Source organism: Anomaloglossus baeobatrachus, chromosome 6, assembly GCF_048569485.1.
Source record: "Anomaloglossus baeobatrachus isolate aAnoBae1 chromosome 6, aAnoBae1.hap1, whole genome shotgun sequence".
Taxonomy (NCBI): Eukaryota; Metazoa; Chordata; class Amphibia; order Anura; family Aromobatidae; genus Anomaloglossus; species Anomaloglossus baeobatrachus.
The window spans coordinates 183,994,262-184,017,405 of record NC_134358.1 but is presented as its reverse complement, the minus strand read 5'-3'; the positions used below and the strand labels follow the sequence as shown (position 1 = coordinate 184,017,405).

The 23,144-nt window shown below is 48.7% G+C and overlaps 1 protein-coding gene, 1 long non-coding RNA gene and 1 pseudogene across 2 annotated transcripts in view; all 3 read right to left on the bottom strand.

The window, feature by feature from the left end:
• Positions 1–1,507: 1,507 nt before the first annotated feature.
• On the bottom strand, positions 1,508–3,021 carry LOC142244200 (uncharacterized). Its single transcript, XR_012724466.1, has 3 exons — positions 2,881–3,021; positions 1,726–1,854; positions 1,508–1,628 (listed from the first exon to the last, which is right to left on the bottom strand). It is a non-coding gene; the product is annotated as an uncharacterized LOC142244200 (long non-coding RNA).
• Positions 3,022–3,676: 655 nt separating this feature from the next.
• Positions 3,677–23,144, bottom strand: part of LOC142243854 (germ cell nuclear acidic protein-like) — a 28,928-nt gene continuing 9,460 nt past the window's right edge. The window contains exons 5-8 of the mRNA XM_075316060.1: positions 12,417–12,561; positions 4,259–4,388; positions 3,953–4,160; positions 3,677–3,783 (exon numbers count right to left, since the gene is read on the bottom strand). Of these exons, the coding sequence (XP_075172175.1) occupies positions 3,696–3,783; positions 3,953–4,160; positions 4,259–4,388; positions 12,417–12,561 (571 nt within the window). The 3' untranslated portion in view covers positions 3,677–3,695. The remainder of the gene's footprint in view (positions 3,784–3,952; positions 4,161–4,258; positions 4,389–12,416; positions 12,562–23,144) is intronic.
• On the bottom strand, positions 21,563–22,352 carry LOC142244199 (ubiquitin-conjugating enzyme E2 B pseudogene; annotated as a pseudogene).

Below are 23,144 nucleotides of genomic sequence, written 5' to 3'. Positions count from 1 at the left end.
CAGCAGACCAGAACTCCAGCAATAAGGATATATTTTACGTGATCCTTATGTGCTCACTATAGGTGATTGTAATAATCACATACATTCCAACACAAAGGTTTACTACGCTCAGAAAAAGCACTGCACCGTCTCTTTTCTTCTTCCCTACAGGGCGATACATTGAATCATCAAAAGCAGAACCTTATTAAAAAAGCATTTTTGGAAAACTCGATTAGTTATCGAAGAAAACCGAACATTGCTGACTTTTGGGGAAAGGGCTCCTTTTACCGATCCCGAGCTGAACAGGCTAAGGCTCGTACCGAATTTGAGATTGGCGAACCTTTATGGAACAGGTTCTGTCATCTCTAGTTAAATAGATACAGATTCCACTTCTGAGATACAAGAACCACACTTATCTCAAGAACGTACCCCTTTGTAACGCTATCAAAAATGGAAAGGTGACTGCGCATGCACAACTATCTCCATTCATTTCTATGTGAACTCTGAAAATTGATGAGTTTGCTTGTTCTGATGTTTTTGGATGTATATGCCGTATATTACCAGTGTAACCTGTCCTGACTGTCCATGTCAGTGTGAGTGCCCGCATGCCTGTCCTGACTCTCCATGTCAGTGCCCGCATGCCTGTCCTGACTGTCCATGTCAGTGCCTGCATGCCTGTCCTGACTGTCCATGTGAGTGTCAGTGCCGCATGCCTGTTCTGACTGTCCATGTCAGTGTTAGTGTCCGCATGCCTGTCCCTGTACATCTGTATGGCGGGATCCCTGTGTTCTCACCTCTTGCTGTCCTTCTATCTCACATAGCTCTTTTTGTAATTGATCTGTATATGAAATGACCGACACAAAGAGAAATTACAAAAATAAATTTGGTTAAAAGATTATTATTTAATGATGGTTTTGTTTTCCCTTGATTACATAGCACCAACATATTCCGTGGCGCTGTACAGGGACGGCCATCATTCGTACCAGGGACAATTTGTAAAGAAGCCAATTAACCTACCAGTATATTTTTGGAGTGTGGGAGGAAACCGGAGAACCCGGAGGAAACCCACGCAGACACGGGGAGAACATACAAACTCCATACAGACACCAGTGCTAACCACTGAGCCACCGTGCCGCCCAAGAGATGGAAAGAAGATGCCATTATGGTGGAAGACTGAGATGTCCCTTTCCACCCGTCTTCTGGATGACTTCATCCATGTGCTGCCATCTTGGCTGGGCCGATGATCGGACTGATGATGGAGCTGGATGGTCAGTGATGGATCTTCTTAGCTTTGGGTTATGAGAACCAACTTGTTTTCACAGGAGCCGCAGACATACTTCTCAGTGTCAAGAGAATCTGTCCAACGTCCAACTCTAGAATGGGAGAAAAAGCTTATATTATAGACTGATCCTAAAAGAACAAACACATCTAATATTATTGACTGCAGAAACAGTGAAGCAAGCAGTGGTAGTAACTAACACATACAGCCCTTAACCAGTGTCCATGGTTTATGTGATCTTACCTGTTCTGGCATCCTGAGCATTCATATATCACTGGGTAGTGGATCTCCCAATTGTGGAATACAGTAATGGGTGGGAGATCCGTGTGGATCCGTGCCACCTTCTCACAATATGTGTCTCGTAGTCGATCTGAGGAGAAAGCAGCAAATAATTACAATCAGGAGTAAAGACGTAGAGAAGATATCACAGCAAATAATCTATAAATTGTGCCCGATATGAGGCCTACCTGCAGAATCGCTGACTTTATCCGATAACTGGATGATGGCGTAGCGCACCCCATCATTCTCCCGGTACCGGTGCGACCAGCTTTCCTTTTCAGCCTTTTATTCCAGCTGATATCCATATCTGCAGGAAGCTACGGGGGAAGGAAGGAGAAGATACAGAATATAGAGGTATAATATATACTGTAATATATATGTATATATATATATATATATATATATATATATATATATATATATACTGGATAAACTGATCCTAGCTCTAACCCTGAATTCACTATCCCCCCATATTGTCCCAGACGTACAGAACTTAAACATATATACTATATACACTGCCCTAGCCCTAACACTCATTTTCCCCCATATCACCCTATACCTACAGGATATAGAGGTATATGCAATATATACAATGTATACACTGGATACACTAATCTTACTCTAAAGGCCGCTTTACACGCTGCGATATCGGTACCGATATTGCTAGCGTGGGTACCCGCCCCCATCTGTTGTGCAACACACGCAAATCGCTGCCCGTGCCGCACAACATCGCCCAGACCCGTCACACTACTTACCTGCACGGCGACGTCGCTGTGACCGGCGAACCGCCTCCTTTCTAAGGGGGCGGTTCGTTTAGCGTCACAGCGACGTCACAGCTGCGTCACTGAACCGCCGCCCAATAGAAGCGGAGGGGCAGAGATGAGCGGAACGTAACATCCCGGCGATCTCCTTCCTGCCGCATAGCGGCCGGGAGGCAGGTAAGGAGAGGTTCCTCGTTCCTGCGGTGTCACACGGAGCGATGTGTGCTGCCGCAGGAACGAGGAACAACATCGTTACTGCTGCAGTAACGATTTTTGAGAATGGACCCCCATGTCACCGATGAGCGATTTTGCACGTTTTTGCAACAATGAAAAATTGCTCATAGATGTCACACGCAACGGCATCGCTAATGCGGCCGGATGTGCGTCACCAATTCCGTGACCCCAACGAGTTCGCATTAGCGATGTCGTAACATGTAAAGCCCCCTTAATTCTTCACTCATTATCCCCCATATTGTCCTGTAAATACATAATATAGAGGTATATACGATATATACAGGATACACTGTCCCGGGCCCTAACCCTTCACCCCCGTATCCCCCTATACCAGGTCGCGTGCTATACCTGGTTCTCAAACACCGTCCGGTTATAAAACTTGTACAGACGTCTCGTCAGCTTATCCTTGTTCTTATGGAAGCTGGTGACATATTTGGATGTCGGAGAAGACAGATCTCTCAGGATACAGTAATTGTTGGGACGCTCCTGTCTCCTGGGGATAAAACATCTATATATATTAAGAGTGAGCTTGACTTGCAGACAATAACAGAGCCACCTAGTGACCAGATAACATGAACATGACCCGAGTAATACGGATATACAGGAATACATTACCTCGCTGTCTCCTCCTGCACAAGGCTAAATCATGGAGAATCGGGCTCTGGAGAAAAAAAACAAATATCGGCATTTACTTCTTTGACGTTTAGTTTTCCTAATTAATAAAAAGTCTTTTTTTTGCAGCAAGGGGTTTCTGATCCTTCCAGATTCTTTATTACAGACCTGACTCTATGTATAACAAGTGAGGACCAGAGCCGCCATCTTCATCTTCATGGCTCCTTGGAGACCTATGAATAAGTGGATGAGACTGGAAGAAAGAAACAGAAAGATCCGAACTATAAGAATGAATAATCAGCGATATAGCGGAATAATCACATAATGCGGCGGCCACCGATCTCCGCTAGATGCCGGAGCCACGGACCGCGCTGGAGAGAAGCGAGCGCTCACCTGATGGAGATTCTCATGGTGAAAAGACACCATTATGGTGGAAAACTGAGATGTGACTTACCACCCGTCTTCTGGATGACTTCATCCATGTGCTGCCATCTTGGTCCGGGCCGATGAATGGACTGATGATGGAGCTGGATGGTCAATGATGGATCTTCTTAATTTTGGGTTACAAGAACAAACTTGTTTTCACAGGAGCCGCAGACATACTTCTCAGTATTGAGGGAATTTGTCCAACGTTTGACTCTAGAATGGGAGACAAAACTTATATTATAAATTGATCCTAAAAGTACAAACACGTCTAAAATTATTGACAGAGCCCCTTCATGTCTGACTGCAGAAGCCGTGAAAGAAGCAGTGGTAGTTACTAACACATACACCCCACGACCACTGTCCATGGTTTATGTGATCGTACCTGTTCTGGCATCCTGAGCATTGGTATATCACCGGGTAGTGGATCTTCCATTTGGTGGATACAGTAATGGGCGGGAGATCCGGGTGGATCTGTGCCACCTTCTCACAATATTGCCTCCATAGCTGGTTATGGCCAAATTCTGTATTGCCATCGATGACCCAGCCGGCAGCATGACACATCTCATGGATCAATGTGTCTCGTAGTCGATCTGAGGGGAAAGAAACCAAATAATTACAACCAGGAGTAAAGACGTAGAGAAGATTTCACCTCAGATAATCTATAAATTGTGCCCGATGTGAGGCCTACCTGCAGAATCGCAGATTTTATCAGCTAACTGGATGATGGTGCGTCGTTCTCCATTTTTCTTCCGATAACCGGTGCGACCAGCTTTCCTTCTCAGCCTTTTATTCCAGCTGATTTCCATATCTGCAGGAAGCTACGGAGGAAGGAAGGAGAAGATACAGAATATAGAGGTATAATATATATATACAGTTAGGTCCAGAAATATTTGGACAGTGACACAATTTTCGCGAGTTGGGCTTTGCATGCCACCACATTGGATTTGAAATGAAACCTCTACAACAGAATTCAAGTGCAGATTGTAACGTTTAATTTGAAGGTTTGAACAAAAATATCTGATAGAAATTGTAGGAATTGTACACATTTCTTTACAAACACTCCACATTTTAGGAGGTCAAAAGTAATTGGACAAATAAATCAAACCCCCAAAAAATATTTTTATTTTCAATATTTTGTTGCGAATCCTTTGGAGGCAATCACTGCCTTAAGTCTGGAACCCATGGACATCACCAAATGCTGGGTTTCCGCCTTCTAAATGCTTTGCCAGGCCTTTACAGCCGCAGCCTTCAGGTCTTGCTTGTTTGTGGGTCTTTCCGTTTTAAGTCTGGATTTGAGCAAGTGAAATGCATGCTCAAATGGGTTAAGATCTGGTGATTGACTTGGCCATTGCAGAATGTTCCACTTTTTTGCACTCATGAACTCCTGGGTAGCTTTGGCTGTATGCTTGGGGTCATTGTCCATCTGTACTATGAAGCGCCGTCTGATCAACTTTGCGGCATTTGGCTGAAACTGGGCTGAAAGTATATCCCGGTACACTTCAGAATTCATCCGGCTACTCTTGTCTGCTGTTATGTCATCAATAAACACAAGTGACCCAGTGCCATTGAAAGCCATGCATGCCCATGCCATCACGTTGCCTCCACCATGTTTTACAGAGGATGTGGTGTGCCTTGGATCATGTGCCGTTCCCTTTCTTCTCCAAACTTTTTTCTTCCCATCATTCTGGTACAGGTTGATCTTGGTCTCATCTGTCCATAGAATACTTTTCCAGAACTGAGCTGGCTTCATGAGGTGTTTTTCAGCAAATTTAACTCTGGCCTGTCTATTTTTGGAATTGATGAATGGTTTGCATCTAGATGTAAACCCTTTGTATTTACTTTCATGAAGTCTTCTCTTTACTGTTGACTTAGAGACAGATACACCTACTTCACTGAGAGTGTTCTGGACTTCAGTTGATGTTGTGAACGGGTTCTTCTTCACCAAAGAAAGTATGCGGCGATCATCCACCACTGTTGTCATCCGTGGACGCCCAGGCCTTTTTGAGCTCCCAAGCTCACCAGTCAATTCCTTTTTTCTCAGAATGTACCCGACTGTGGATTTTGCTACTCCAAGCATGTCTGCTATCTCTCTGATGGATTTTTTCTTTTTTTTCAGCCTCAGGATGTTCTGCTTCACCTCAATTGAGAGTTCCTTAGACCGCATGTTGTCTGGTCACAGCAACAGCTTCCAAATGCAAAACCACACACCTGTAATCAACCTCAGACCTTTTAACTAGTTCATTGATTACAGGTTAACGAGGGAGACGCCTTCAGAGTTAATTGCAGCCCTTAGAGTCCCTTGTCCAATTACTTTTGGTCCCTTGAAAAAGAGGAGGCTATGCATTACAGAGCTATGATTCCTAAACCCTTTCTCCGATTTGGATGTGAAAACTCTCATATTGCAGCTGGGAGTGTGCACTTTCAGCCCATATTATATATATAATTGTATTTCTGAACATGTTTTTGTAAACCGCTAAAATAACAAAACTTGTGTCACTGTCCAAATATTTCTGGACCTAACTGTGTACATATATATATATATACTGGATACTGTGATCCTAGCTCTAACTCCATTCTCTAACCCCCATATCGTCCCAGACGTACAGAACATAAACATATATACTATATATACTGGATACACTGCCCCTAGCTCTAACACATTATCTGCCATATCAACCTATACAGGATATAAAGGTATATACAATATATACTATATATACACTGGATACACTAATCTTACTCTAATGCTCCACTCACTATCCCCCATATTGTCCTGTAATTACATAATATAGAGTGTGAGGTAGCACGGTCGGCTGCGCAGCAGAAGACACGGGATCCAGGCATTAAGGTTCACAGCACACGGTTTAATGTCCAAACAAAAGTCCACAACAATATACATGTGTCTCTCCAGCAGAGAACTCAGGGAGTTCTGTTCACTCCCTCACACCCGGCACACCTGCCCTTGTTCCTGTTTCCATTTAACCCTTCCTTCAGCCTGTAAGGAAACAGCATTAACCCTGGAGTGGATCTACTTTCCATCATGGAGTGAGCACAACCGGGGCGAGACATACCGGCCGTCATAGATAACCCCGGTCACAGTCTCACATACCCCCCCTCAGTTCAAGCGTGTGGGGTTGAACTCCCGCCATCAAACACGGGCCGCGGGACAAGGCATCGGCGTTGCCCTGCAACCTACCGGCCCGGTGTTCAACCGTAAACCGGAAGTTCTGCAGAGAAAGGAACCACCGGGTAACCCGGGCATTCCGTTCCTTGGCGGACCTCATCCAGACCAGTGGAGAGTGATCCGTCACCAAGCGAAACTGCCGTCCCAGCAGGTAATAGCGTAGGGACTCCAAGGCCCACTTGATCGCCAGGCACTCCTTCTCCACTACGCTATAATTCCACTCGGGAGGGGTGAGCTTCCTACTCAAGAAGGTGACGGGGTGTTCCTCCCCCTGAACCACCTGAGACAGCACTGCCCCCAGGCCGACCTCTGAGGCGTCAGTCTGTACTATGAACTCCTTCCGGAAATCAGGGTTTACAAGAACGGGCTGTCCGCACAGGACCCCCTTCAGGGCCCGGAAGGAGTCCTCGGCCTGCGGAGTCCAGCGCACCATGACAGACTTCTTGCCTTTGAGAAGGTCCGTCAAGGGGGCTGATAGTCCCGCAAAATCCTTTACAAACCTCCTGTAGTACCCCACGATACCCAGGAAGGCCCTAACCTGCTTCGTGGTCAGGGGTCTAGGCCACTTCTGGATCGCCTCAACCTTGTTAATTTGGGGCTTAATCACTCCTTGGCCTATCACGTAGCCCAAGTAGCGGGCTTCCGTGAGTCCCAATGCACATTTCTTGGGATTGGCTGTCAATCCGGCTGTTCGAAGCGCGTCCACCACCGCTTGTACCTGTTCCAAGTGGGTCTGCCAATCGGAGCTGTAAATAATGATGTCATCCAGGTACGCTGATGCATACGCCTGGTGGGGTTCCAGCACTAAGTCCATCAACCTCTGGAACGTGGCCGGAGCGCCATGTAACCCAAAAGGCAAGACAACATAGTGGAAGAGACCCTCCGGCGTAACAAAAGCGGTTTTCTCCTTGGCGGACTCCGTCAGTGGCACCTGCCAGTACCCCTTGGTCAGGTCGAGCGTGGTAAAATATCGCGCCTGTCCCAGCCTATCAATCAGCTCATCCACCCGGGGCATGGGGTAGAGATCGAACTTGGATATTTCGTTCAATCTCCTAAAGTCATTGCAGAACCTTAAGGAGCCATCGGGTTTTGGTATTAGGACAATCGGACTAGCCCATTCACTCCGGGATTTTTCGATGACCCCCAGGCGTAACATTGTCTTTACTTCCTCAGATATGGCTTGTCGTCGAGCCTCCGGTACCCGGTATGACTTCAGGCGTACCTTCAGGTGGGGCTCGGTGACAATATCATGTCGTATCAGACTGGTCCTACCGGGCAGCTCGGAGAAGACATCGGGGTTCTGCTGAACCAACCGTCTGGCCTCTCGCCTCTGAGTCTTGGTGAGGGCTTCTCCAATCCTTACTTCCGTTTCGTCCTCTCCCGAGGTCGCTGGAGCCGGATGTGAACGACCCGAAGAGGAGGGAGGTGGGGAAAAAACAGCCATCAGGCTTTCCCGTTCCTGCCAAGGTTTTAATAGGTTGACATGGTATATTTGTTCAGGTTTCCGCCTACCGGGCTGCAATACTTTATAGTTAACCACCCCGACTCTTTCCTTTATCTCGTAGGGGCCTTGCCACTGAGCCAGGAATTTACTCTCCGCCGTGGGGATTAATACCAACACCCGATCCCCGGGTTTAAAGGTCCGCACGGTGGCTTGTCTATTGTAGCGGCCGCTTTGCGCGGCCTGAGCCTCCTGTAAATGCTCCTTCACAATTGGCATGACCGCGCTTATGCGGTTCTGCATACCCAAAATGTGTTCAATCACACTTTTGTGGGGGGTGGGCTCTTGCTCCCATGTTTCCTTTGCCAGGTCCAACAATCCCCGGGGATGTCGCCCGTATAACAATTCAAAAGGCGAAAACCCCGTGGATGCCTGTGGCACCTCTCGTATGGCAAACATCAAATAGGGAAGCATCATATCCCAGTCTTTCCCGTCTTTGGAGATCACCCTTTTGAGCATGGTTTTCAGGGTTTTATTGAAACGCTCGACTAAACCGTCCGTTTGAGGATGATACACAGACGTACGCAACTGCTTGATCTGGAGTAGCCGGCATAGCTCTTTGGTCACTTGAGACATGAATGGGGTCCCCTGACCCGTAAGGATCTCCTTGGGCAACCCCACCCGGCAGAACACAGCAAACAACTCCCGAGCTATAAGCTTTGCTGCAGTATGTCTGAGAGGTATCGCCTCTGGATACCGGGTGGCATAGTCAACGATCACTAGGATGTGTTGGTGCCCTCGAGCGGACTTTACGAGGGGCCCCACCAGATCCATCCCTATCCGTTCAAAAGGGACTTCTATAATGGGTAACGGTACCAACGGACTGCGAAAATGGGTCAGGGGTGCGGTAAGCTGACACTCCGGGCAGGTTTCGCAGAACCGTTTTACCTCCCCAAAGACCCCGGGCCAATAGAACCTTTGCAATATTCGCTCCTGCATTTTCTTGATCCCTAGGTGGCCACTCATCAGGTGTTTATGAGCCAAGTCGAGGACCCGCCGGCGATACGGCTGGGGCACCACCAACTGTTCTACCCCCACGCCCCGTATTTCATCTACCCGGTAGAGTAAATCTTGCTTAAGAGCGAAATGGGGGTACCTTACCTGGGCACCGGGCAGCTGTGCCACCCCGTCAACTACTGTCACCCGACTCCGGGCATGTATTAACATAGGGTCCTGGAGTTGGGCTGTCCCAAACGTATCCGGGGACGCCTCCATCTCCGGGATGGGCTCGACCATCTCAGCCTCTCCTGCCAATACCTCTAGGGGTGACCTATCGGGTTCACACTCTGTCCCTATCATGGGGACCCCTACGGCAGGCGTCCCGGATTCAGGATTGTAGGGCTCAGGTCCCGGACTGACCAATATCTGAGGGGACTTAGGGGGTCCCCTCCATAAAGTACAAAAATAGGGCAATCCCTTCCTAGGATCACGTCATAAGGAAGAGTGTTAAGAAGTCCCACCTCATGTTGCACCTGACCGCAAGGTGCTGTGATGGTGACAATCCCCGTGGGATAGTCTCGGCGGTCCCCATGTATGCAAACCACCCCCACGGTACGTCCTGTGGCCTTTACTTTAGCCCTCAAGGTGGATCGCACAAGGGTCACTAAGCTTCCGGAATCCAACAAGCCTGTAACCGGACATCCATTCACCTGTATTTGGCACAAGTGGGGCTCCGTCTCTGGGGAGACCAGGTCAGCGGTACACACCACCTGAGCATACATTGAACCCCGCCGGGTAACCCCACAATCCATGGGCTCCGTGGTGAGTGGACACTGGGCTTCCATATGTCCCACCCGCTGGCACCGCCAACATCTAATGGGGACGGAAACCCCCTTGACGGGTTGTCGTTTAGGGTACAGAACCTTCCGGACCTCAGGAATGGCGGCCGCGGCCTCAGACGGGACGGTAGGGGACTCCTGCACCGTTGTCAGCGGTGGGTCCTTGGCCCTAGGCTTGGAGGGGCCGGACCGACGGGCGGTACGCAAAGTCTCAGTGTCCCGTATCAAGTCCTGCGTAGCCACATGCCGCTCTACCAGGGACACTAATTGGTCCAGGATACTCGGGTCACCCTGTCCTACCCACCGTTGAACGGTGACGGGTAAAGTGCGCACAAAACGATCAACTACTACCCTTTCCACCATTTGCGCCGGGCTCAGAGTGTCAGGCTGCAACCACTTTTTTACAAGATGCAACAAGTCATAGGCCTGGGAGCGTACGGGTTTGGCTTCCTCATAGAACCACTGATTTACCCGCTGAGCCCGTACATAGGTATTCACCCCCAACCGAGCCAGTATTTCGGCTTTCAGGGTCACATAGTCAATGGCGTCCTCGGTACAGAGGTCCAGGTATGCTTTTTGGGGTTCCCCCGTCAGATAGGGCGACAATACCTCAGCCCACTGGGGGGTCGGCAGCTTTTCCCGCTCGGCCACCCGCTCAAACACCGCCAGGAACGCTTCCACATCATCCCCCGGGGTCATCTTTTGCAACGCTTGTCTCACCGCTTTCCGGACGTTGCCGTCGTCACCCGGTCCCGGGGTTGTTGCTGCCGGTCCGGCACGGATCGACTTGGCCAGGAGGACCATCTGTTCTTGGTGCCTTTGTTCCTGCAATTGCAAGGCTTGCTGCTGACGTGTATTGGCCTGAACCAGCTGTTCTTGGTGCCTTTTTTCCTGCATTTGCAAGGATTGCTGCTGACGTTCCAACGCCCGGAGCAGGTGTGCATTGGTCTGTTGCTGCTGTGCATTAGCCTCTTGCAGCTGTGCATTAGTCTGTTGCTGCTGCTTTAGTATGTCCTCCATGGCGTCGCCGGGTTTGGGCTGTAGTATAGCCGCTCGAATCCAGGACATGTGCTACCGGGTCACCAGGGATGGATGCTTCACCTCACCGGCTGTCATGCCCGCCGATTCTCCACCATATGTGAGGTAGCACGGTCGGCTGCGCAGCAGAAGACACGGGATCCAGGCATTAAGGTTCACAGCACACGGTTTAATGTCCAAACAAAAGTCCACAACAATATACATGTGTCTCTCCAGCAGAGAACTCAGGGAGTTCTGTTCACTCCCTCACACCCGGCACACCTGCCCTTGTTCCTGTTTCCATTTAACCCTTCCTTCAGCCTGTAAGGAAACAGCATTAACCCTGGAGTGGATCTACTTTCCATCATGGAGTGAGCACAACCGGGGCGAGACATACCGGCCGTCATAGATAACCCCGGTCACAGTCTCACAAGAGGTATATACAATATTTACAGGACACACTGCCCTGAGCCCTAACACTCAACTAATTATCCCTATATCTCTCTATGTCTACAGGATATAGTGATATATACAAGATATACTATATATACACTGGATACACTAATCTTACTCTAATTCTCCACTCACTATCCCCCATATTGTCCTGTAGTTACATAATATAGAGGTATATACGATATATACAGGACACATTGTCCCGGGCCCTAACCCCTCACCCCCGTACCCCCTTAGGCCTGCGACACACATCCGTGCCGCCGGCACGTGTTTGTCATTTTTTACACGTACCGGCGGCACGGAGACACGTCCAGCAATGCTACCCTATGGAAGCAGGCACACACACGTAAAACCACACGGAACGTGTGTCCGTGTGCGTTTGTATGTGTGTGCGTTTTTAAAAGCGCTGACATGTCCGTTTTTTCTCTGGCAGCACAGGTGTCACACGGCCCGCACCCGTACTACACGGGTGTAGTGTGGATGCGGTCCCGTGTGACACGCGCCGGAGAAAACACACGTGTCAGTGAAAAAAAAACAAAAAACATTAACTCACCTTCTCCTGCCCTCCTGTCTCTGCCGCTGCTGCCTCTTGCTGCCGACCGCCGCTCATTAATCTCATAGAATATTCACTTCACTGCCTGGCAGCAACAGCAGCGGGGAGACGGGAGGGCTGGAGACCGAGGATCAGCACCACGGACAGCAGCGCGGACAGCAGGAAGGACCAGGTGAGTATGATAATTACCGGTTCTACGTGTGCTATCGCGGATAGCACACGTAGAACACACGTGGCCCGCACGTACCAGAGACACGTACTTACCTGCACGCAACACGCAGGGGAAATACGTGTCTCTCGGCACGTGCGTGAATTTCACGTGAATGTGGCAGAGGCCTTATACCGGGTCGTGTGCTATACCTGGTTCTCAAAGACGGTCCGGTTAAAAAACTTGTACAGACGCCTCGTCAGCTTCTCCTTGTTCTTCTGGAAGCTGGTGACGTATTTGGAAGTGGGAGAAGACAGATCTCTCAGGATATAGTAATTGATGGGACGCTCCTGTCTCCTGGGGATAAAACATCAAATATATATATATTAAGAGCGAGCACGGCCTGCAGACAATAACAGCGCCACCTAGTGAACAGATAACATGAACATGACCCACATAACACGGATATACAGGAATACTGTCACGCTTCCCGGTCCCCGTGCCCCGCTCTCCGGTCCCCATGGCCTGCTCCCCGCTCCCCGGCGGCGTCCCCTGCTCACCACTCCGGTCCCGGACTCCTCTTCCTCGCCGGCGCCCTCCATGCATCCAGCTCCCCGCTCCCGGCGCTCCTCTGCGACGTGGGACACTCAGCCGGGCACTCCTGCTTCCTCTGCACCGCTCCCTGGACTGGCTTCTGGTACATGGGCCTCGCGCATGCGCATTAGGGCGCGCGGTCATTGACCCTTTCTTAAAGGGCCAGCACCTAGAAACAGGAAATTGCATAGACAGGTACAGGGTATATTAGGATTCTCCTTCCTGGTGGGCGGGGCCTGTTCTACGTGTTTGGTAGACTAGGAGTTCAGGTCCCCATATTGCTTTGCTCTGTATTAACCCTGTCCTGTCTCGTAGAGCCTGTCCTGCCACGCCAGCCGCTCCGAACCACGTCCATTACAGTACCCTGACGGTGACTTCGGCGGATGTTCCACCACCTCTGCAGCTCCGCCAGTCTCCAGTCCCTGGCTCCGTTGGGTGACCCGTTCCATCGCTCAGCAGGTTCTGGATCCCGCCTGACCCTTCAACCCGGCCTTGGACCCTGAGCCTCGTCACCCGGACTACCGTCCAGGACTCCGTGTGTTCAGCAACGTCCACCTTTCCAGCTCTCCTACGGACTGTCTGACTACCGATAGTGCTTCGGCTGCCGTGCATCAAGACCCTCTGGCGTGGTGACCAGCCTGGCTGCCTCCTCAGGGGAAACCGGTGTACGGTCCAGAGTTTCCACCACCCGGACGTAACAGCTAGAACAGGCCATGGATCCCGCCGAAGCACTAGCGGCCTTGCAGCAGGAACTCACACGACAGCGCGAGACCCAGACCCGCATGCTGTCCTTCATGTCTTCTGTGGATACCCGCCTGAACACGCTACAAGCAACTGCCACGTCCTTGGCATCTCAGGTTTCCACTGCACAATCCACGGCCGCAGCTCCTGTGGCAGCCTCCTCGGATGCTTCCAAACTCTGTTTGGCCTCACCTCCCCGATACGCCGGAGATCCCAAGACCTGCAGGGGATTCATAAATCAATGCTCCCTCCATTTCAAGCTGCTGCCGCACCTTTTTGCCTCTGACCAAGCCAAAGTCGCGTTCATGATGTCCCATCTAGAGGGAGAGGCACTGGCTTGGATGAACCCCTTGTGGGAGAAGGAGGATCCGGTAACCACCGACATCCAGGAGTTCCTGCAGGCTTTTCGTAGCATCTTTGACGAGCCCGGACGCGCCTCCGCGTCTGCCTCATCCCTCCTCCGGCTACGTCAGGGGACTCTGACGGTGGGCCAATATGCTATTCGTTTTCGTACCTTGGCCTCTGAACTAGGGTAGAACAACGAGGCCCTAACCGCTGCCTTCTGGGAGGGACTCTCGGGTCGTATTAAAGATGAGCTGGTTGGTCGTGACGTGCCTTCCACCCTGGATGCCCTGATTGCTCTATCGACTCAAGTGGATCTTCGCTTTCAGAGGTGTCCCGCGAGAGGCGTCCGATAAGGCACACCTCTCCACCCCAGAGGTCCATCGCTCCCCAGTTGGCGTCACCTGGCGCGTCTACCTACGAGCCCATGCAGATTGACCGCCTGAGGCAGTCGGAGCAACGCAGAGCAGAACGACTAGCAAAGGGTCTCTGCTTCTATTGTGGTGATGGTACACACCTGCTACGCTCTTGTCCCGAGAAGCCGGGAAACTCCAAAGCCTAGGCTTGGTAGGAGAGGCCACCCTAGGTGCTGGGACTCTCTCAGACTCCGTTACCTGGACTATTCAAGTCACTACAGAAGAGACCCGGTTCACGGCAGAGGTGTATCTCGATTCCGGAGCAGCAGGCAACTTCATCCAGCAGGCCACGGTGGATAAGTACCAGGTGCCTGTCCTCCCACTAGAAAAACCACTGGTGATCGCCTCTGTAGATGGGAGACCCCTCTCTGACACGTCTCACTGATCACCAAGCCTGTGGAAGTACGGATCGGTGCCCTGCACACCGAGAAGATCTCCTTCTACGTCCTCCCGTGCATGTCTCATCAGATCCTGCTGGGACTCCCATGGTTACGGGCACACGAACCGTCGGTCAATTGGAGTACAGGTGAAATTACCCGATGGGGCTCTTCGTGTCACGAGAGATGTCTGAAATCCATCAGCCCATTCGACGACCTCCGGTTCCAGAGTCTCTACCAGGACTACCTTCTGCCTACTGGTCCTTCTCGGACGTTTTCGATAAAAAGGAGTCAGAGGTACCACCGCCTCATCGTCCCTATGACTGTGCCATCGATCTACTGCCAGGAACTACGCCTCCTAGAGGAAGGATATACCCCTTGTCCCCTGCTGAAACACGGGCTATGTCTGCTTGTATCACCGAGAGCCTGGCTAAGGGGTTCATTCGGAGATCTTCGTCCCCTGCCGGAGCAGGTTTTTTCTTCGTCAAGAAGAAGGAAGGTGGGGGCGTGGCCTGCACGCTGATGGCGACGGCTGCTTGAAGGAGAGCTCTGTGCTGACAGCAGGATAAACCGGCTCTTATCAGCTCACAGATAACAGGATTACCAGCTACAGGAGGTGTGAGTAACCCCAGCCCCCAGCTATGCCTAAGGGGAGACCTAAAAAAACTGGCACTCCAGCCAAACTGACAGACTTCTAACCCCGGGATAGGGATCTCTCCTCACCAAGCAAGATGGCACTGGCTTCTCACTCAGCTTCTTCCCACTCCTCACAAGGAGATACAGGCTGCTTGAGAGGCTGCACAGCCATTCCTCTGACAGAGGAAACAATGCAAGCTCTGCTGAAAACGCTGAGGGCTTCCCTGCAGGCTGATCTCAGAGAAATAGTAAGAGAGCTGAAGGAAGAGTTCAGGTCTCTGGGTGATCGCACAGAGCATGTAGAAACTAATATGGCTGAACTTGCAACATCACATAATAATCTGATAGATGCTAACACAGCTTTGGAAAAGGAGGTGGAGGCACTAAAACTTAAAATCAGTGATATAGAGGACAGATCCCGAAGAAATAACCTAAAAATCAGAGGGATTCCCTCATCAGTAGCAGATAAAGACCTCCAGGAATACTTCCACAAGTTTCTGCAGCTTATACTCCCTGGATGGGACACCAGAGACCTGATAGTGGACAGGATTCATAGAGTCCCTAAATCCAAAGGCATAGATCCAGCTCAACTTCAAGGGGAAACCAGCAGACCCTGTGAGGTAGCAAACACACCTTAAATACAATTGGTGTTATAGCAATATGAACTAATCAACCGGATGTGCACTTAATATAACACAGCTGCTTATTCACACTCTGTTGATATCACTAACAGCAGCGTCATCCATCAGATTATTAACCACCAGTAAAATAATAGCAAGAAGTCCTAATTAGACCCCAGCTACCAGTGCAATTAATGATTATTTCACAACCGGTTGATACTGAAAAACAATAACCAGGGATGCAATCTCCATAGGTTAACCTGATGCTCTCTATCAGGGAACAATCTCACCCAAATCCTGGTGTCTTGTTTCCCAGAGTGTCAGTGTGTCATCATATTCAGCGTCATCCAAAAAGACCTTCATCAAACCGGTCTAGGACCCCTTATGAATAGACCCACTTCTCCTCTCCCAGACTCTCCTCCTCCCAACGCGTTTCCTGTGTATCATTCATCAGGGGAGCTTTAAGGAGTAGACCTAAACTGGGTTAATCTAAAACGAGATAAGAGGGTTTTAGTTGCAGCCCTCCAAACATAATCCTCCCTCCATATACAAGGAGCCATAAAAGAAAAAGCAGAGTGACTCACCAGGCGGTCACGGCGTTAATCCTGTATGCCGTGCACCGCCGTTTAGAAGCAAAATCTTTTTAAATGATCACTCTGCCGCCCGGCGTCTGACATCACTTCCGTCACCGCGCCCACCACTTCCGCCCGCTGGAACGCATCTGTGGAACGCTCTTGCGTCCCACAGGAAGTGGTCATCAAAACCTTCCGGCGCGCTCCCCGTGTCAGTATGATGACACGAGGATGGGCGTGCAAGACGCCCAGCGGTCCGCCCCCTTTTTTTTCCTTAGGTAGGGATAGCGCAGTGTGCACCGCACCAGTGCGCATGCGCTAGGTCCGTGATCGGACTGACCCTGACATATAAAGATATGGGTGATGGGCATTAGCCGTGCATCACCCAAAGGGGATAATCGGAAAAACCAACGATATTAATAACGGGCGTAACCGCCTAGTGTACCAGATGACATAGTCCTGTTTTCGAAATTATGCAAATCAAGAAATTGGTATGGATAACGGTGCAGAGATAAAAAGGAAGCTCCCATAAAACAACAGGTAGTGGCGGATAATAGACCAACCAATTCTAAACATCAGTAATGGATCACTATAGTGGTTCAGAGAGAGGCATTCAGGGATTGACACTGGATACCTGAGCATGGGAATAGGGGATGAAAGGAGCCATCATAAGTGACTCATAGGAGGGGGGGGGGGCTGGCATTAGATGCACAAAATGAATATAAAAGATGGAGAGACAGTACAAGAAACTAACAACTCCATCACCTGCTATGCTAGTCTAATGATTCTAGCCCTGCCTGGCTGCGGAGGTCGGCACCCTATTAGGACGGTGAATGGCGCCCCCACTCGTTCGGTGGCTGTCCCTCCTATCTATCACTATGAGACTAATCTCACAGAAAGGGTGCATAGGAAATACATTCGTTGAGACCATGCGGATGGACCGTTTTGAGTCGAAAAATCCATCTACATTCTTTCTGGAGGATTTTTTTTATCCCAGTCCCCCCCTCGCCTCAATGGAGAAACAACATCAATCCCTTGAAAAGTAATTTGATTGATGTCACCCTCGTGATAAACATTCAGATGTTTTGCCAAGGGGGTATCATTTCCAACCCTTATGTCTCTCAGATGTTCTCCCACCCTTCTTCTGAATTCTCTCCTAGTCTTCCCTATGTACTCCAAACCGCAAGAGCATGTGACCTTGTAAATAACTCCCTTAGTGCGGCAGTTTACAAAGCAACGAATATCATATTCTTTCCCTGTATTGGTACTCCAGAATTTCTTGCCCGTTTTGACCACACTACATGCCACACATCCACCACAATGATAGCAACCCTTCAGACTATTTCTAAGCCAATTACATCCAGTATTCCTATTATCCACAAAATGACTATGGGTCAATCTGTCCTGTAGTGATCTGGCTCGTCTAAAAGTGATCTGTGGTCTTTCTGGCACCAGATTACCAATGTCCAGGTCCATTTTCAAGATGGACCAATGTCTCTCCAATACCTCTCTTATGGCCCTTGATCCATTATTGAATGTTGTGATAAACCGAACTAAGTCGGTACCGTCATCCTGTTTAGGTGGTGGATATAACAAAGCTGGCCTACTGATCTTATCAACCTCTTCACGTGCCTTTTTTATGACAGCGATTGGATAACCCCTCTCGCGAAATCGATCCTCAAGGTCGTTAAACTGCAGCACACATTTCTCTTTATTAGAACAGTTTCTTTTTATCCTAGAAAATTGCCCCTTGGGGATGCCCCTCCTTTGGGACAGCGGATGACTGCTCTCCCACCGTAGCAACGAATTTGTCGCCGTCTCTTTACGGTGGGTACTGGTGGTAATACATCCGTCGTCAGTCTTTTCAATGAGGACATCCAGAAAGGGCAACTTGGACTCGCTAGCTTCAAATGTGAAAAACAAGCCCAGGTTATTACTATTCAATTCATTCACAAAACAAGACAGTTCATTTTTAGTGCCCTTCCACAAGACAAGAATGTCGTCGATGAACCTGCACCATAGCAGGATTTTGTCTGTGGGTAAGTTGGAATCGCCTCCAAAAACAATAGTCTCCTCCCACCAGTCCAGGGTTAAGTTAGCATATGATGGCGCGCAGGGACTGCCCATTGCAGTCCCCCTGAGCTGGTGGTAGAGTTGACTGCCAAAAGTAAACAAATTCCGTGTCAGGCAAAATTCCAAAATCTCCAATAAAAAGGCATTGTGTTCCTTAAACTGTCTTCCGCGACTTTTTAGAAAGTGTGCTGCAGCTTTTAGACCCACCTCATGTTTAATTGAGGAATATAATGATTCCACGTCGATACTAACCAAGATGACATCGTCATCCAGTGTAATACCTTCAAGCTTTTTCAAGAGGTCGGTCGTATCCTTCAAATAAGAGTTGAGGGAAGAGACAAAAGGCTTAAGGAGTTCATCTACATAAATTCCCAAATTCTGAGTAAGACTACCCACCCCCGACACTATCGGTCTTCCTTTCAATGGGTTCAACCCCTTATGTATCTTCGGGAGGCAATAAAAGGTTGCAGTCACCGGAAACTTAGGGAGTAGAAAGTCAAACTCATTTTTATTTATCAAGCCCATGTCTCTTGCTTTCAAAAGAATCTCCCTCATCTCATCTGAGAAAGTTCTCATGGGGTTATCGGTAAGTTTACCGTATCCCCCCGTGTCATTCAAGATGTCCAGACACATGTCTCTATAGTTATCTACATTCAGCAGAACAACACTACCACCTTTATCAGATTTTTTTATAACCAACTCAGGTGACTGCTCCAGGGATAGTAAGCCCCCCATTTCCACTTTGGAGAGATTAAAATCCCGAGAGCGTCCCAACTTCAGCTCCTCAATATCACGGGTGACTAAATTACAAAAGATATCAATAGATCCCACATCACTTGTTGGTGGTGGCATTTTTTCACTTTTTTGTTTTAGTTCTGTAAAGGGGCCCAAACCACTTAGATTAGGATCACTTTCTCCAATGCTGTAGAGCAGCCTGACGTCTTCTAAGATGTCCTCCGAGATACCCAATTCAGCACTTTAAGTTGAACCCATTGAAAGGAAGACCGATAGTGTCGGGGGTGGGTAGTCTTACTCAGAATTTGGGAATTTATGTAGATGAACTCCTTAAGCCTTTTGTCTCTTCCCTCAACTCTTATTTGAAGGATACGACCGACCTCTTGAAAAAGCTTGAAGGTATTACACTGGATGACGATGTCATCTTGGTTAGTATCGACGTGGAATCATTATATTCCTCAATTAAACATGAGGTGGGTCTAAAAGCTGCAGCACACTTTCTAAAAAGTCGCGGAAGACAGTTTAAGGAACACAATGCCTTTTTATTGGAGATTTTGGAATTTTGCCTGACACGGAATTTTTTTACTTTTGGCAGTCAACTCTACCACCAGCTCAGGGGGACTGCAATGGGCAGTCCCTGCGCGCCATCATATGCTAACTTAACCCTGGGCTGGTGGGAGGAGACTATTGTTTTTGGAGGCGATTCCAACTTACCCACAGACAAAATCCTGCTATGGTGCAGGTTCATCGACGACATTCTTGTCTTGTGGAAGGGCACTAAAAATGAACTGTCTTGTTTTGTGAATGAATTGAATAGTAATAACCTGGGCTTGTTTTTCACATTTGAAGCTAGCGAGTCCAAGTTGCCCTTTCTGGATGTCCTCATTGAAAAGACTGACGACGGATGTATTACCACCAGTACCCACCGTAAAGAGACGGCGACAAATTCGTTGCTACGGTGGGAGAGCAGTCATCCGCTGTCCCAAAGGAGGGGCATCCCCAAGGGGCAATTTTCTAGGATAAAAAGAAACTGTTCTAATAAAGAGAAATGTGTGCTGCAGTTTAACGACCTTGAGGATCGATTTCGCGAGAGGGGTTATCCAATCGCTGTCATAAAAAAGGCACGTGAAGAGGTTGATAAGATCAGTAGGCCAGCTTTGTTATATCCACCACCTAAACAGGATGACGCTACCGACTTAGTTCGGTTTATCACAACATTCAATAATGGATCAAGGGCCATGAGAGAGGTATTGGAGAGACATTGGTCCATCTTGAAAATGGACCTGGACATTGGTAATCTGGTGCCAGAAAGACCACAGATCACTTTTAGACGAGCCAGATCACTACAGGACAGATTGACCCATAGTCATTTTGTGGATAATAGGAATACTGGATGTAATTGGCTTAGAAATAGTCTGAAGGGTTGCTATCGTTGTGGTGGATGTGTGGCATGTAGTGTGGTCAAAACGGGCAAGAAATTCTGGAGTACCAATACAGGGAAAGAATATGATATTCGTTGCTTTGTAAACTGCCGCACTAAGGGAGTTATTTACAAGGTCACATGCTCTTGCGGTTTGGAGTACATAGGGAAGACTAGGAGAGAATTCAGAAGAAGGGTGGGAGAACATCTGAGAGACATAAGGGTTGGAAATGATACCCCCTTGGCAACACATCTGAATGTTTATCACGAGGGTGACATCAATCAAATTACTTTTCAAGGGATTGATGTTGTTTCTCCATTGAGGCGAGGGGGGGACTGGGATAAAAAAATCCTCCAGAAAGAATGTAGATGGATTTTTCGACTCAAAACGGTCCATCCCCATGGTCTCAACGAATGTATTTCTTATGCACCCTTTCTGTGAGATTAGTCTCATAGTGATAGATAGGAGGGACAGCCACCGAACGAGTGGGGGCGCCATTCACCGTCCTAATAGGGTGCCGACCTCCGCAGCCAGGCAGGGCTAGAATCATTAGACTAGCATAGCAGGTGATGGAGTTGTTAGTTTCTTGTACTGTCTTTCCATCTTTTATATTCATTTTGTGCATCTAATGCCAGGCCCCCAACCCCCCTCCTATGAGTCACTTATGATGGCTCCTTTCATCCCCTATTCCCATGCTCAGGTATCCAGTGTCAATCCCTGAATGCCTCTCTCTGAACCACTATAGTGATCCATTACTGATGTTTAGAATTGGTTGGTCTATTATCCGCCACTACCTGTTGTTTTTTTTTTTTTTTTGTTTTTTTTTTACGGATTTACAAAATGTGTATTTGCATGAAAACTCCATGCCAACCATTTACATTAAAGTAGGGGGTAATACAAACAGGATATATTACAAATGTAGCAATAACTTATTCTCAAACCATGCACAACATGCAATAAAAAATACACTAAGATACACAAGCTTTTACACTTTCCAAACAGGAATATAATGGGAACCAAAAGATATTCTGAAAATCTCTAAAACTTGAGGCATTGGTAGAAGTTCTCAATTCTGTCTCTTCCAATGTTAAGACGTTCACAAAGGAGAAGAACCAACGATGGTAAGTGAGGGCTTAGGAGTCGTTCCAGCTTTGCTCTACAATTGCTGATACCCTCTTTTCATATTCTCGTTTGTTTTCCTGATAAAGTTGTGCTGCTTGACTGTTTGCGGGACTGTTGGGGTTTGGTTCATCAAGTAGAGACTGAATGGATGTTAATATGGAAGAGACATCGTAAGTTGGGCTCCAGCGGTTCTGAAGGATGTCTAAACATATGCTGCCATCAGCATAAACATTAGGATGAAACATTTTTGAGGCAAATCTAACAGTTGGAGGTTTATTTGGATATTCTTCAGAAAATTCTATCAAGACCATAATATTGTTCTCAGACGGTGCGCCACTGACTCCAACAGGGGGATCTTCCTGTAACCTCTTGAAGTCCCTCATGAGTCTCCTCCTGGCAGGGGTGGACATGGCCTTCTCTCAGGCGGACGGAGGACCGGTCGGAGGAGCGGGTGTGGGGAGCCTGGGCCCGGCCACCGCCGCCGCTGCTCGCTCTCTGTAGCCCTCTACCTGTTGTTTTATGGGAGCTTCCTTTGTATCTCTGCACCGTTATCCATACCAATTTCTTGATTTGCATAATTTCGAAAACAGGACTATGTCATCTGGTACACTAGGCGGTTACGCCCGTTATTAATATCGTTGGTTTTTCCGATTATCCCCTTTGGGTGATGCACGGCTAATGCCCATCACCCATATCTTTATATGTCAGGGTCAGTCCGATCACGGACCTAGCGCATGCACACTGGTGCGATGCACACTGCGCTATCCCTACCTAAGGAAAAATAAGGGGGCGGACCGCTGGGCGTCTTGCACGCCCATCCTCGTGTCATCATACTGACACGGGGAGCGCGCCGGAAGGTTTTGATGACCACTTCCTGTGGGACGCAAGAGCGTTCCACAGATGCGTTCCACCGGGCGGAAGTGGTGGGCGCGGTGACGGAAGTGATGTCAGACGCCGGGCGGCAGAGTGATCATTTAAAAAGATTCTGCTTCTAAACGGCGGTGCACGGCATACAGGATTAACGCCGTGACCGCCTGGTGAGTCACTCTGCTTTTTCTTTTATGGCTCCTTGTATATGGAGGGAGGATTATGTTTGGAGGGCTGCAACTAAAACCCTCTTATCTCGTTTTAGATTAACCCAGTTTAGGTCTACTCCTTAAAGCTCCCCTGATGAATGATACACAGGAAACGCGTCAGGAGGAGGAGAGTCTGGGAGAGGAGAAGTGGGTCTATTCATAAGGGGTCCTAGACCGGTTTGATGAAGGTCTTTTTGGATGACGCTGAATATGAT